The 16,916-nt window shown below is 33.8% G+C and overlaps 1 protein-coding gene across 3 annotated transcripts; it reads left to right on the forward strand.

Moving 5' to 3' along the window:
• The first annotated feature begins 5,205 nt into the window (after positions 1-5,205).
• Positions 5,206-13,711, forward strand: LOC148843496 (putative disease resistance protein At5g63020). 3 transcript variants are annotated; one of them, XM_088956956.1, is made up of 3 exons: positions 5,206-5,614; positions 6,141-6,231; positions 9,844-13,711. In XM_088956956.1, exons 2-3 carry the CDS (start codon positions 6,206-6,208, stop codon positions 13,121-13,123), a joined length of 3,306 nt encoding a protein of 1,101 aa, XP_088813082.1. In that variant the 5' UTR covers positions 5,206-5,614; positions 6,141-6,205; the 3' UTR covers positions 13,124-13,711. The 3 variants fall into 3 exon arrangements, with proteins under 3 accessions (XP_088813082.1, XP_088813083.1, XP_088813085.1); XM_088956957.1 differs by lacking the exon at positions 6,141-6,231; XM_088956959.1 differs by lacking the exon at positions 6,141-6,231 and having other exon boundaries at positions 9,883-13,711.
• The last annotated feature ends 3,205 nt before the right edge of the window (positions 13,712-16,916 follow it).

Genomic DNA, 16,916 nt, shown 5'->3' on the forward strand with positions numbered 1-16,916 from the left:
GAAGATAAGGGAAAATAATAAGTTAAATAGGTTATAAGATAAAAAATGGCAAAAAAAAAAAGAAATTAGAAAAAGTTTTAGTGGGATATTTGGTAATTTAATGCATTCCATCATCTGATTTAACAGTAAGTGGGTTTTTGGCTCACGGTCATTAGTACAGAGGTTTTTGTCTAAAAACAAAATATAAGGGGTTTTTGTCTCATGGTCATAGTACAAGGGGGTCTTTGTCACAAACCGCATAGTACGAGGGTGTCTTTATAATTTACCCTCTTTTTTGGTGAAACATATTATGCTGTGGTCCCACCTTATGTGCAAGAGAATAGAGGCAGGAGGGTTATTTGTTTGAGAGTGACGTAGGATACTAGAAGATGCAGAGAATTGAGGGAGGAGGAATGTGGTGAAAATTTTGCATCAGTTTTTTGATATACAAAATTAACACTGCTAATGAATGCACATGAAATAGTTACAAACAAAGGAAAACTGAACAGGGTGCAAAATTTTTATCTGGTTTAGATTTGTAATGCAATCAAAGACAGCCCAAGGCTTAATTTAGAAAGAGTGTAAATACAAATATATACAGAAATATATACAGTGCAAATACAAGATTTAGAAATATTTTATATAAGGCTTTATACTATACATATTTGTATTTATCCCCATAAAAGAAAGATTGTGCCCATCTTCTGAGATACAAGAGAATGCCGGCAGTTAGAACAATGTTCTATGATTCTTAAATGAACTTAATATAATAGAAAAAAAATACCCCTTCTGTGTAGTGGTTAATCGCGTTATGCAGTGTTATGACACAGTCAATGTAACATTCCTTCTTCCTACTTTGCTGATAAGAGGAAGCTATTGAATGGACGGACTGCCTTTTTTTCTTGAAAAAAGATAGTTTATGAGTAATATTAAATTAGAACATGTCCAGAATCGTTTAGTCTAAATCATAAAAAATCAAGATGTAGCGATACTGATTAGAAAATTTGCTTTGCTTTCTAATGATAAACCCAAATTTAAATGTATTATAGCTGATAATGGCAACTTTTGGGCCCTAATATCAGTAAAAGTAATACATTTAATAAAAATTTTAAAATAGGTGAACTTTAAAAAAAAATCAAATAAGAGTAAAAACACTTTTCATCTTCTTCCTCTTGCAAATCATTCATCAGTGCCGCCACCCGCCACTGTCTCTGACAACACCTCTGCCCATCTTCGCCACCTTTGCTCACCTCTGGCAATTACGTGCACTTCTTTCTTTTTCCCTTTATTCAAACCTGTCACATACATGATACATATTGAGATATCTACATCTCAAAGTTCAGATCCTTCCCCCCGTATTTTAGGATCCTCTGCCATTAATGAGATACCGACAATTCCTTTCGGCTTTCAATCTTTCGAAAGAATTTAGAGATATTAGATAATGAACCAATAGAGCCAAGCCCAAGCGATCGATGAGTTTTTAGTATCTAGCGCAAATATATAAACCGGAAAATGTTTTTGTCATAGGACTAGGAGTGGTAAAAGATATTTCATCCTCTGATATTAAAAAAATCCTAGACCTACATACAGAACAACAAAAAAAGATAATAAAAGATTGAAAAAATGAGAAAAAGTAGACGACGAGAATAAAGCCTGGAACAGGAAGAAGAAGTTTGGTAGAATCTTGTGCAATCGGGAAAAGGTAGAAGGCACGCAACATTTATCTATTATCAGGGTTTTTACAAAGGAAAGACGAGATAATATAAGAGGATCTGGGTTTGACCTAATGACCGAGCTCTTCTCAGAAAATGCAAACGAGAAATATAACATTGTAGTTCTATTGTTTGCTTGACTCTATGGTTTTTCTTTTATTTTGATATTATAGCTGGGGTGGAGGGAACAACATTGAGTAGAGGAAGAGGTGGCCGAAGGCATTGCCAGAGGTTGCCAAAGGCGGCACTCATGAACGGTTTGCAAGAGGAAGAAGATGAATAGTGTTTTTGCCCTTATTTGATATTTAAAAAAAAAATTAACCTATTTTAAAAATTTTATTAAAAGTATTACTTTTATTGATATTAGGACCCAAAAGTTGTCTTTATTAGCTATAAACCCAAATTTAAATCACAAATATATGTTTGGCATCAATGCTACAGATACAAAACTGCTGATGCATGAAACACCACTTTCTTAGAAAATAGTGTCTTTTTTTTGTTTGGAAGTGTTGCTGCTAGGTAGGATGTTTCCTGGAGCAACAACAACATTTTCTGTTTGGTACCAATGCTCTAAGAAACGTTTTTAGCATTGGTACCTGTTATCCAATGTCACGTCATGTCCCTGTCATTGCCACCTCATGTCCCTATTGGTAGCAATGAGTTGTAGCTCCAAGAAATGCCAAATTTGGTGTTGCTCCAAGCCACTCCTTCCCGATTTCCAAGGTGTGGCTTGGAGCACCGTTTTTTATGGAAAACGATTCCAAACAAATATGCATTTCCTGAAGCACCGTTTTTCTAACATGACGTTGATGTGTCACCATTTTCTAGAGTAACGGCATCGATGCCAAACAAACACTAAGAGTGAGAACATCACCCTTTGTTTGGCCTACTATAGATGACAGCCCACAATCAAATGATCCAAGAAAGCACAGACCTAGGAAAAACAAAAGTAGGAAAAAAAATGAAACAGATTCCAAATATCAATCGCATCAATTATGAATGATAAAGAACTTTGATGGTAGCAGTCAAAGTAACCTTGGTTAGTCTAGTATTGGAGGGGTTCTAACTTGGATGAATTAATGGTAGTCTTACAACGGGTTCACTCTAAGGTGGAAAATCTAATAATTGGAGTTCACTCTAAGGTAGTTATTGGATGGTTGTTGGCTCCAATGATAGATGCACCTAGGTGCACAGGCAAGGTGCATGCCTTATGCGTCTAAGCATATTCCCAGCGCACCTTGCACAGTTGCACCTTAGCCCAGGCATGTGCCTTTTGAAAATTTCACACTTTTTATTTTTTTGAACTTAAAAGTGGGTCGGGGCTCCAAGAATAAAATATCTTCTTAAAAGGCAATTAAAGTTATAAAATCAGTTTTTGGACTTGTTTGAGCTTGCCTCGAGGGGTGTGGTACAAAGGCAGCTCGTAGAATAAAAAATACAATATGTTTTACATCACTTTAGCTACTTGACATAATGCAATTGAAGAAAAAAAGAGATTGTGGATTTTGCATACTTGAAAATGCTTTATATGTTTGATTTTATTTTTAAATTTTCATTTGAATACTCTTTACATGTTATGTTTATGTATTCTAATTTTAGATAATAGATTTAATAAAACATTTATTTGAAATTTTAAGTTTATATTTTTTATTAATAATTTGTTTAATATTTTTTGTAATTTTTTATTTTTTGGCATTTTTTGTGATGTTTTATTTTTTGGCATTTTTTAAAAATTTTGACATTTTTTACTTGTTAGCTTCTTTTTTTGTATTTTTGCACCTTGCTTCAAAAAGGGGTATGCCTCACCTTGCGCCTAGGGTGCAAATTGGCCCTTTTGCTTTTAAAACACTGGTTGGCTCCATACTATAAATGTGAAATGCCAATGGGTGAGACGATCAGCAAATAGTTTGGCCAACTCACTTGCCAAACAAGGGGCTAAGAGGTATACTCTATTGTGGGCTGTTATGTAAGACTTCTTTATATGTTTCTTGATGGTTGTTTTCTAGCCTTTGTTTTAGAGTAAGGCTGCATCTCGTGCCTTACTCAGGGTTTGGGATGCTTGTAACAATCCTATCTTTTTTGGTTATTGACGCAATACTCCCACCTAGATAGTAGCAATGGTATGGGGCAAATGCCACAACTTAGCATTGACAAAAAACTTTAATCTATCCACCTTGGACCACTGATAGATATATTTAATTAAGGGTAGTTTGGATTTTGGCCAGGTCTACGCATCTGAAAGCGTTCAACCCCTGGCCTGGGTCTTATTATTTTATATCGTTCACCCTTGGCCTAGGTCTTATTATTTCAAATCTAAAAATTCATTTTAGACCCAATTTTAGATATACCTCTAGTGTCCGAAAAGCAACATTTTTAGACTTCAGAGGTCCAAAAAATATTATCAAACGCAACCCAAGGGTCTGTGGTTTCCAAAAATAGGTCCTTGGAATCGGAATTGGAATGGTCCTATCATTTGTTTGACATGAATATGATTCTAATTCCCATTCTTGGCAGAATGGGATTCTCCCATACAGGAGAATGGCCATTCGAGGCCCCCCTAAGGAAATGGGATTCCTATTCTAGAGTCTCTCAAAAAGTAGAGAACTCAAGTAAAAAACCCCCAAACCCTAATATTAATAAAATAATAAAATAACAATAAACTATTAACAAAATATTAGTAAAATAGTAATAAAATAACAGTACTATAATAAACTATTGATAAATTAATAATCACAAAGAAAGATATTAATTATTAAATATAATTAGAGTATAATAAAATAACAATTATACAATATTAATAAACAATTTATGAAATGATAATAAAACATTAATGATTAAACAATAAAATATTAAAAAGTAAGAACAAGGTAATAATAATAAATCAAAAATATTACTACTAATAATAATAATATATTAGTAAAATATGAATAAAATAATAAATTATTAATCAAATATAGCAATACAAATATTACTATAGTAATAACAATGTAGTGATATATTAATAAAATATTCATGAATTAATGATAAATAGTAAAAAAACTAACAAGAAAAGAATAATAACAAAATAATAATAAAATAATAATTATATATTCATAAAATATTAATAAAATAATAATAAAACAATAAATAGACTAGTACAAAATTGAAAATTTTCAGTTGATTCGGATTCTAACTCTAACTGGACCAAACAACAACAATCGGAGTCCAATTCCGATTTTTGATTGAACCAAATGGGCGTCAGAATAAATGATTCTGATTATGACTCCTGAAGATTTCGGTTCCAATTATGATTCCGACCCTAGTTAGGAACCAAAGGGCCCAAGATCCTTTGCCATGAGCCATGAATCTGTAGGGAGTCCACCCTCTTCGGTTGCTTTAAGTCTTCAACAGGTACCAAGATTTTGGATTCAAAAGATTCGATAATCCTCTAAGAAGTTCATCTTTGGCATTATTACAACTTTACAAGAAAGATTCAAGACGAAATACAAAGAACAGGGCGACAAGGAGAAGATGGGTGAGGACTAAGAGGAGAAAAGAAAAGGTTGGCTTTAATCAGTATAAGGCCCGTTCGATCAGCCTTTAGGGCCTTGCATTGGGAATATCTCTCCATAAGATGCATAGGTACGAAAATATTCTCACTGTAAGGCTGAAAAGGCTGATCGAATGGGCTGAAGCCGATCTCGAAAAAGTCAAGTCTTATTAATTCCATTAAATACGTTCTTTCACTTCCCCACTCTTACAATAAGAAAAAAGAAAAAAAAACAGAAAAGAACCAATCTCGTCTGTCGTGACTGCTGCGCTGTACTTATCACCTCTTCTCGCAATTCATGGTCTCTCTGTTAAGGAGTCAAGGGGAGGAAAAGAAGAATACAGCATCACGGCGAGGATTTGGAAACTGAATTGTGCTTTCTTTCCCTCAATAGGTATATATATTCCTTTAAATTTCTGTATAGATGCAGTCAAATTCTTGTCTACCTTGTACTACAATTTTCCCACTAAAAGAGGAATTATGCATTACTTTTTCTATATTTTTTTCCATCGTTTGCTAACTTTTCATCTGCATTAAAAAGCTTGTCATTTCCATTTTGTTGAAGCAAAATTCCTACTCTTTGCATTCTATTCAAGGAAGTTCTTGCATTTCTGTAACGACCGTACTGTTAGATTTGTCATAAGTTGCCACATACTCTGGAGGAGTTCAGATCGTTGGCAATTTCGATCACAATTTAGTTTATTTCTTACCATTAAGGAAATGTAGTCTCTAACCATTTGAGCTAGACAATTTTTAGTTTAAGCTCTTCTCATTCTGCTAAAAAATTCTTCAACATAAGGCCTTTTATTTATTTATTTATTTGGTAAAGTAACATAAGACTTCATATGGTTTTTTTTTTTTTTTCCGTTATTTTATTTCCTTCTTTCTCTCTTTGATTCGTTATTGGAGCCTCAAAACAGGCAACAGAGACAGAGAAAGAGAGTAAAAACTGATTCTACGAGATTGGTGATGAGATACAGTGGTAATGATTCGATTCAGTGTATGGAACAGGTTCGTAGTTGCAAAGAGTTCCTACTTCCTAGGGTAGATCTTGTGATAAACAATAGGAAAAGTCAAACATCAAGATTAAACATGAGGTTAAAGGCAGAACAGAAGCCGTCTTTTTTTCGGTTTTTTTTTGTTTTTTTTTCTTTTTGATGAGAAATTCCAAAGACATGTTGACAAGCTCTTTGCTGAAAATTTTAAACCCAGCAGTGGCATCCCCGGGGGCTGCCCCCTTTTTCTGCGTAGTTCGAAATTTACAGTTAAAGGCAGTCGTGGAAATTCCTCTTTACAGTGATGTTGGTGTATGTCAATGATGTTGGGCATCTACTCTGAGTCGGGGAAGTTCTCCAACATCTGAATTGTGAAGTTTGCTATTTTATACTTAGAAATAGATTGTTTGATGATATTATAAATAATAAAATAGTATTCTATCAATAAACACATATTATGATTTGTTGAAATAAATAATTATTCATTATTTAATTAATAATAAAAAAATTAACTATTATTAATAAACATATAGTCAAATTTTATTATATTGCTTTATCAATATTGATACTAAATATTTTTATTTATTTAAGCTAAAATGAAATGATTTATTATCTTGTAATAATATTATTATTATTATTACTATTATGGCTGAATAAATATTATTACTAATATTATTGATTATTTAAATAAGGAAATAATAGTATTTATTAATTCATAATAAATATTTCATACTAATGTTTCTTATTATTAAATAATATTTTTTCATATTATGAAACAATATTTATTACATCATTATTTAAATAATTTTTTTCATTTATGAAATGAATATTATTATTTTTTGCTAAATAACAATATTTCATAATAATAATTATTTCTATTATTAAATAAATATTATTAATAAATGTTATTGTTTATGAAAATAAAAAGCCATATTATATATTATTTAAATAATAATAAATATTGAATAATAACATTAATTATTGTTATATAAATTTCATATATTATGAAATAATATCTAATGATAAAAATAATAATAATATTAATATTATTATTATCATTTTATTCAAAATATTATTAATTAATTGTTAATAAATATTTCATTCCAATGTTTATTATTATTAAAAAATTTCTTTTTATAATGAAATGATATTTTATATTATAATTTAAATAATTGTAACTATTGATTATTTTTTACTAAATAATATTATTGATTATTTCATAATAATAATAATAATTATTATTATCATCATCATCATCATCATCATCATCATCATCATCATCATCATCATCATTATTATTATTATTATTATTATTGTGGGTATTAAAGTCATTTTATCATGTCTGAAGTGCATCTGATTTTGGTAAGACACATGAAACTATGTCTTACCACTTCATATCTGAATTTGTATTTAAGATAATCTAATTAGACCTAAACTCAAATGCCTTGGTTTATGACAAGCAAAATTTTCAGAACTCAGATGTCTAAAAGTACTATCAAATGCCACCTAGGAGTTTTAGAGGTTCTGAATACAACCTAGCAGTGGTGGTTTTCCATTTTTAGTTTTGATTGGATTTCCAGCAAGCTATTAGCTGGGAATGATGTTTTGGCTTCAGAGCCGTTTGCAGTGAACAAATGGCTCTCTGCTTTCCTAGGTGTTGATTGTGGTTTGGACGTACAAATTTTTGTACCTGCTACTAAAACACGAACATTGAAAAATTGTGATGCTGACTTAAAATTCTAGGAGAAAGCTAAACCATGTAAGCATTCTTTGATGTTGGGTGAGAGAGAAGGTAGTTTCATTGGATACATGTGAAGTTTTTGCAGTATAGGTTGTGTTTGGTTGCAATGTGAATTTATTTACACCGATGCACATCATGATAGTTGCAAATGATTTTATTGTAAATTATGATTTACTTTTATTTCAAATTTTATCTTATTTTCTTTTATTACAATACAAATGAAGTAAAATAAGACTTAAAGCAGAATAAATTAAAGGGGCAATAGCATATAAGGGCAACTTTTGGGGTCTAATATCAATAAAAGTAATATATTTAAAAATTATTTCAAAAATAGAGAAACCACTGCCACCTCTGGCAACGTTGTTGGAGGTGGCGGTAGACGGCAGAGGACGACGGTGATAGGTGGCGGCGAACGACGGCTCTTGTGAATAAATAGCAAGAAGAAGATGATGAACAGTGTTTTTGCCCTTTATTGATATTATTTTTAAAAAGTTAAGCTATAACATTTTCAAGGTATTTTTGCCATTCCCGATTTTCAAGGCATAGAACAATTTTTTTTTTGAAAAACGTACAACCAAACATCAGCCATGATCTGGAAAAATGAATTTCAGACTAAACATTGATTTGGTGCAAGTTTTAACAAAATGACATCGGTTCCAAACACTCGTATAGTTTATTGGTGAGGCCTACCATTCTTTTGTGGTTCCTTAACCAAAGCCAAGCCATAGATTTATTTAGCACATTATAAAAATAACAAGGTGCTTTTGCTTTACACAGGGAACCTTAAAACACTTAACTAACATAATTAATAATTAATAATTTCTATTATACAATAAAATAAATTTTTATTAGGCATTGGTCTTTCCTATGAATTGTATGGGGCCTTAATAAATCATTTGAAGGGACCTAGGAAGTGATTGGTCTGGTCATATTCATAGAAGATAATTAAGAGCACACCTAAGAAGTGATTGGTCTGGTCATATTCATAGATCAAAATGGACAAATTTCTATTTATTTATTCATTTATTCACTTTTTTCAATTGTCGTATCTTATGTATTACACTGTTACTTGCAATTTTCTATTTTCTATATTTTATTTATTGTATTTCCTTCTTTTCCTTCATTTATATAAAATTGCAAGTAACACATAGGATACGACAATGGATCAACCCAAATCCTATAGAAAATTTATTTATTCATTTATTGCATATTGTATTTTATTGATATTTTTCAGAAACTGTCTCTTCTTTCAAACGTGATCCATTCGGTTGGACCGTTTGACTCATCACCTGGTCATGATAATGGGGTTTGGGTTAACCCCTAAACCATATTTACTGAAAAAGCTTTCACTTGGTTAGGGATCGGTGACCCAGCAGGTGGTTAAACCATCGACCTACTTGGCCTGAGTAATGGATTCATAAATATATAGTTTAAACCTAGAGATATTTTGATACAAATAGGTGTTATTTAAACAGTTTAAACCTAGCTAGACATTTATACATATGTCGGGCAGGTGAAATGAGTCAACCATCTATGCGCTTGGCCTGGTCTGTCTGGGTCAAATGAATCAAGTGGTTCAACCGTTTGAGTGAAATTATATTAGATCGACTTTCAAAGCACTGCTTGATAGAAACTCAGATACACGGGGGATACAGAGCTAGAGGACAGCTATATCAAACCCTGCATAAATTGAAAGATGTACCGTATCTAATTCAACCTTGTTAGAAACAAAGCAAAAGGACAGCTAACCATGGCAATCCTCCTTGTAAGCCCTCAGCAGGAGGAATTGGTCATGAAATTTATAACAAAATCAAGTTGAAATTCCAAATCTGAACTATATTTGTTTCTGCAGTTACTAATAATTTACTACATGTTTTGACATTATAGAAGCAAAATGAGTTTTGCTGACTTGTATCAACCGATAAGGGACTGCGGAAGATGCTTATGGGTAGCTCTCAGACGTCAAATCAACTACATCAAGGACCTTGATGGAAGCTGGAACGAACTCAAAGAAGGTGCACAATATCTCAAAAACAAGAAGGAGAATATAATTCAGGAGACAAACAGAGACAATGTGTCAGCGAGCAAAGAATGTGAAGAGTGGCTTAACAAAGTTGGCCGGATCGAAACTGAAGTAAACACAACTGAAGCGGAATTGGGGAAAGACAAGAGATGCCTCAATGGACTGTGCCCATTCCGTGACATTTGGTGGCGCAAGAAGCTAGGAGAACGTATAGATAAAGGAATCAAGCAAGTTAAGAAGCTAAGGGAGGAATCCAAGTTTGAAGGAGTAGAAATGGTGGTTGTTGACTACGCGAAAAACATATACCGAAACTTGGAAAAACTCCGGAAGAAACTTGGAGACCTCAGAGCCAGGAGGACGGATATAGAAAGAGAGATGGAAGGCAAGGTGAACACAAGGCTAACCAATGAATGCCAAGGTTGGCTTGGAAAGGTAGAAGAAGTCGAAAATGAATTTAACCGAATAGAAGCAAAATTTCAGTCACGTGGGCCCAGCCGGAAGCTAGGAGAACGTATAATGAATTTGACAGATGAAGTTCTGGAGATCAACAAGGCATCCAAGTTCAAGGGAGGAGTGGTGATCCATGACTATGTCATGAACATTATTGGAAATCACTTGAAGCTGAAAGAGGCATTCAGAGACCTTGAAAGCAGGACGGCAGACGTGGAGAGAATGATAAAGGGTGACGCTTTGTCAAAAGTGCCGAGTAGTGAATGCCAGGATTGGCTTAGGAAGGTGGATGAAGTTAAAAATAAAGTGGAGAGCGTAAAAAAACTGGACTTGACGACGACGGTACCCTCGTCTGCTTCAGGCCAGAAGATAGGACGGGACATAGTTTCTCTGAGAAATGAAATTGTTGAGCTCTATAAAGCATCCAAATTTATGGGAGAAGTTGTGATGGATGCACCCATAAAGACAGTTGAGAGATTAGATTCATCAAAGATCCAAAAGAATACATCAATTAATCGCACCTTAGAAAACATATTACGATGCATAAAAGATGAGAAGATTCAGAAGATTGGGATCTGGGGAATGGGTGGAGTTGGTAAGACAACGATAATGAAGCTCTTGAACAACCAACCAGAAATAAGCCAGATGTTTCAAATTGTCATCTGGGTCACCGTATCGAAAAATTGGAACAGAAGAAAGGTGCAAGACGAAATATGGCAGCGGTTGTCTAGATATCGCTTGGACATAAACACATCCGATGATAGAGTTCAAAGGAATTTATCGGATCTTCTGTCAAACAAAAGGTACTTGCTACTGTTGGATGACCTGTGGGAAGAGGTGGATTTAACAGAAGTAGGGGTTCCTACCCCAAGCACAGGAAACGGGTGCAAAATAGTATTGACGACTCGATCCCTAAATGTCTGCAACAAAATGGAGATAGATAGAGCGATCAAAATTGAAACCCTATCCGAAGAAGAGGCCTGGGATTTGTTTCGGATGAAGGTGGGTGACATAATAACGTCTCCTATCATAGAAGAAACAGATCGAGATATTATTAGAGAGTGCGGTGGTTTGCCACTTGCAGTTCTTGTCATAGGAGGGTCACTGAGAAATGAGAAAGACCACCATGTGTGGAAACAGGCCTTGGAAGAGTTGAGATTTGCAGAAGCAGAATATGAGATCATAGAAGATATGGAAGAGTTGGTATTTAAGAAGTTGAAGTTTAGTTATGACCGGTTGAAGAGTGAAAACATTAAGAACTGCTTCTTATATGTTGCGCTGTTCCGTGAAGATTATTGGATCCCCGATACTGAATTGATAAAATATTGGTTGGGGGAAGGGTTTATTACCAATGATGATAATGGGTATGCTATAGCTAATCGGCTCATCAATGCATCTCTGTTCGAAAGAAATTTTATGAGAACGAGTCGAGGAAAGATTACATCTTGTGTGAAGATGCATGACGTGATTAGAGAGCTAGCATTAAGAATTATATCACCATTGTCATTTCTCCATGATAAGGGAGAAGGTCGTAGGTTTTTGGTGAGAGAAAGAATGCGTTTACAGGAACCTCTGGATTACAGGGAATGGATTCAGGTGCACAGGGTCTCATTAATAGGTAATTCAATCCAGAGATTTCCCAGGATGCCTGACTGTCCCTCGCTCCTAACCCTATTTTTGCAATGGGGGCAGAACGATCTATATAAAATGCCACTGCCACAGGAATTCTTTCGGCTCATGCCAAACCTTCGAGTCCTGCACCTATCGCTTACTGATTTCGTGGGGTTACCGTTGTCAATCTCCTTGCTACCATGTCTTCAATATTTGAATCTATCAAGCTCCCAACTCTACGAGCTTCCTCCATTTATTTCCAATTTAACAAGCCTCCGAATCCTGAAACTGTCAGATAATAAAATCAGGGAGTTGCCTTCATCCTTCTCCGAATTAGAAAATCTTGAAGACCTCGACCTATCGGAGACCATGTTTGCAGAGTTTCCATCAGCATTGTTGAACTTGAAAAGTATTCGATCCTTAGATCTCTGTCCTATCGATCGAATGGACACTCTGCCAAACGGAATAGGAGCTCTTAAAACACTTGAAGTGCTTCACCTTGGAAGACGGATCACGTACTTGCCTGATGGCGTTTGCCAACTGACTCGACTCAAGGCTTTGCATTTGCAACTTATAACTGCAAGACTCAATCAGGATGCATTGTTGGGGGCTAGAAGGATGATTCCCCATGGCATGCTATCTAGTTTACTTCTACTAGAAGATTTAGCATTGCCTCTAAACCCTGTTCCATGGATGGCAGATAAGCACTGGTTTGATGTTGCAGAAGATATGGCCAAGGAGTTGGTCAACTTGAAACGGTTAACCCGGCTCCACTTTTGCTTCGTAAGACTGGAATCTTTCGGTCATTTTGTCCAAGAAAGTTCTGCATGGAAGAATAAACAGTTAAAATCATTCAATCTTTTACTCTGCATTAATCCACTCATCTTGCGTCATTCAGATCCTCAGCATGAACACAGGCACGAAGGAATACGGTATTTGAAATGGTCCATGGGTGAAGTCAATTTAATCTCTGATGAGATCACCGAAGAGCTGCCCAGATTAGGGTTCACGGTAGAAAATATAGAAACCTTTTGTGACCATTGTCAAGTGATGAAGACCCTCGTTACTTACGATGGTTTTTAAGTAGAAAGTATGAATTTTGCATTGTTGAATAGATGATGATGATGGCAACGGTGGGATGACCAGAAGAACATTGAAAGATCCAGGTAAATGGGGAATGTGGACGGGAAAAGATGATAGCATCATCATCATCATCAAACTCGATGCTCTCTTCACTTTTATGGTTCCAATCCTCTTTCTATACCAAATATAATCGTGGGGGACAAATCTTGAATTCCCGAGTGCCTTAATTGAATGCATTTGGTTCTTACTGCAGCTTGCTTGTTTCTACATTGAAGGAATAAATCTTCAAGTCCTTTGTGCCTCTGACGTATACTAAAGCTAGCTCTGTTTGTCACAAGGTATAAGGGAAGAAAATTTTCACAGTACTTTTGCAGTATGGTACCATAAAAACATATTTCTCTACCATGGAATGTATAGTGGTTACCAAGCTAAAACTCTAGTGGAATTATACCCACCATTGGTATTGGAACTTTGATGGTCCAACTCCTGAATCTTTTGTTGCAGCAGGAACAATTCTTAGCATATGGGTTACTTATTAACGCCATTTTGAATATAATGCCATATACACCATGCAATGCAATGCAATAACACCCTGTCTTATTTGTTCTTTGTTATACTTTGTATTTTGTCACCATGGTTCCTTCTCACCAAACTGTTTTTGTCAAGGTTTACCCTGACCCTTTAGCCAGAAAAGTGGCCAATCTTGATTTTGACATCATGTCTGCCAACCTGCGTACTTTTGCTACTTGTGAGGATTCTGTAATGGTGAATTCCATTCGTGAGGATGTTCTTCTTACTAGAGAGGAGGCAATTGGCTTGCCTCTGGATTTTATTTGACATGATCAAGTGGGGGGTTTCTTGGAGATGTACTCCACAACAGGCCTTAGATTTGCACCTGAAGACATACAAATTAATCTCGGTCTTTGAAAGCTTGTAGACTGTATATGCATTCTTACGCTACCAAACCAAGCTTTGTTAACAACCTTTGCTCCCGGTGGAGTCTTGCAACTCAGACATTCATCACCACCTAGGGGGAGTTCATCTTTACCTTAGAGGATGTGGTAGCATTCCTAGGCCTCCCATGTTCTCATCCTTGTGATGCTGTTTCTGTCATTGATAAAGGGTACAGAGAAGGGAACTGCAAGAGCAAAGCCAATGACCTCTCCCTCCAAAAGAGTATAATCGAGTCAATTACACCCTCCAAATAGGAGCTAAGATAAATGCAATAGCGACTGTACACAACAGGGGAAGAAAATGTTGTTAGAGCTCTATGTCAGCCAATAAAAATCAAACGAAAATAAAGAATAAGAGTCCCTTGACCTGCATCTCTGTCCAAAATAGTGAAATAAGGCCTTAGTAGAGCTTGCCATGTTTAATCTTTCAACCTCTTTCACTACACAATACGAACTGCAATTTGTGTTCAGAACAGGGGAAGAATTTGTTGTTAGAACTCTCTAACAGCCAATAAAAAGCAAATGAAACTTAACGAACTAGAGTTTCTTAACATGGATCTCTCTCCAAAACAGTGAAAGATAGTTTCAGTAGAACTTTCAAGGAGTGAAACTTCGATATCTCCACCAAATGTTGATCCAAGAAGAGTGTCCAATGGGAAAATAGGGGTCGATCTGGTGAAGAATGAAGAATGAAGAAAAGCTCAAACAATGAACGTATGGGAGAAGAATTTGCAAAGTATTCAGGATAGACACGACAGTTTTCATAAAAAATCTAAATCACTGTGATTTCTGTGATTGGTATTTGGATGATTAAGGACTCCTTTGCTCCCTTGTCACGTGGGCTATTGGTGGAAGAAAGAGAGTGAGTGAATGAAAGAGCTAGAAAGGGGTAAAGGAGAAACGAGGAAGATTTGAGGAGAGAGAAGGGAAATGGGAGAAGGGAAAGGCTGATGGCATGGGAGCTAATCGCTTTATATATAATATTCTGTATATTATAATATATAATACCTTTTTCACTACTAATTTTATAATTATATAATATAGTATAGATAGATTTCTGGTAAATTATCAATTTAGCAAATTAATTAGTAACTAGCGGGGACCGTGCGATGCATGAGATTTGTTAGGTGAAAGATAAATAATAGAAACATGTAAGAGTATATAATTGTTTTATATAATAATTAATAATCATTTATATTTTATATACTAATTTTAATCTTTTGTACAATACAAAAATAACAATAATTAATTTAAGATAGAATTGTTTATCAAACTTAGGAATGACAATCTTCCCCAATCCCTGTAGGGATCTGCCCTAAATGGGGTAGGGATGGGGATGATTTTTCCCCTATGGGGATGGAGATGGGGAAATTTTCATCCTCGTTGGCAGGGACTACATGGGGACGGGGAAAGCACTCCTTGCCCCACAAGGATCCTGATCCCCGTTCCATGGGATTGCAATTTTAATTATTTTATTTTTATTTTTAAATAAAATAAAAAACAAAAAACATAATGATTGACATTATAAAGAATCACAGGGAATGGGGATCCCCGTAGAGACAGGGATGAGGAGAGGCTCCTCATCCCCACCTCGCCCCGTTGCCATTCCTAATCAAATAAATGAATCTGACCAACCCGATTTCTAGTATTTCCAATTGACTTTGGTTCAACAATTTCCTAACCCAAATGGGTTGGATTAGTTTTGCTTTGGCCATTTGTAAACTAACTACACTCGAATGACCTGACCATAAATATACATTAATATTTTATATTTTAAATATATTTTTAATATATTAAAGTGGAAAAATTCCAATATTTCCTATGCTATTTAAGTTTACATCTTTTGAACTCGCTGACCAAACTGAAATTTGACCCAAACTGATATAACCTGAGTGACCAACTCTCCAACCTGACTAGGTCGATTTGGTTCGCCAAAACAACTTACATCTAAACCAAACCAACATTTGAACAAAAGATTAATTTCTAATAATTATTAAAAATTTATAGTGAAAACACAAAATAAATTAATTTAAAAAGCCAAATAACAATAGTTTAAACTCCAATAATTATTGAAAAAATTCTATTAAATAACATAACAAAGATAGATTTATACATAATTATTAAAAATATACTTATCACAATAAACAATAAATAATTACTGAAATAAAATAAATATTAATTTTAGTATATATAAATATATAATAAATTTAGATTAAGTTTTAAAATTATTATTAATAAACATTATTTTTTTTGAAAGTTATTTTCTAGAATTATTAATTGGCATAAATGAAATTAGTTATTTATAATATTATTTATTTATTGAAGTAATGTCATTATTTAACTTTTAAAATATTAATTACTTGTTGAATTTAATAATCCATAAAATTATAGTACTATTAATACATAATTTTGTTATTTTAACTATTTAAAATCTAGTTATGTTTTGTTATTTAAAATATTTTGTTATTTAACTAAAAATTTAAAATCTTAATCTGTGTATTATAATTAAAAGTTATTCAGTAAATATTTAAAATATATTATTAATTGATTTAAATATTATTTTATATTTTTATTATTTGAATAATATTTAGATTGAATAATCCAAAAAAGCATAATTTATATTGTTTGTACATAATTTCTTGATGAATTTTGTAAAAATATATAATTATTAATAATATGAATATTATTAAATCGATTATAAATACTTTTTTATTTTTAATAAATACTAGTAGGGACCCGTGCGATGCATGGGTTTTATTAAGCGAAAACTAAATAATAGAAAGGGTCATTTACTAAAATACCCCTTATAGTTTCATGGATTTACTAAAATCTACCATATA

This window comes from Nelumbo lutea, chromosome 8 (genome assembly GCF_056320005.1).
Source record: "Nelumbo lutea isolate HS-2025 chromosome 8, American lotus-T2T, whole genome shotgun sequence".
Classification (NCBI taxonomy): Eukaryota; Viridiplantae; Streptophyta; class Magnoliopsida; order Proteales; family Nelumbonaceae; genus Nelumbo; species Nelumbo lutea.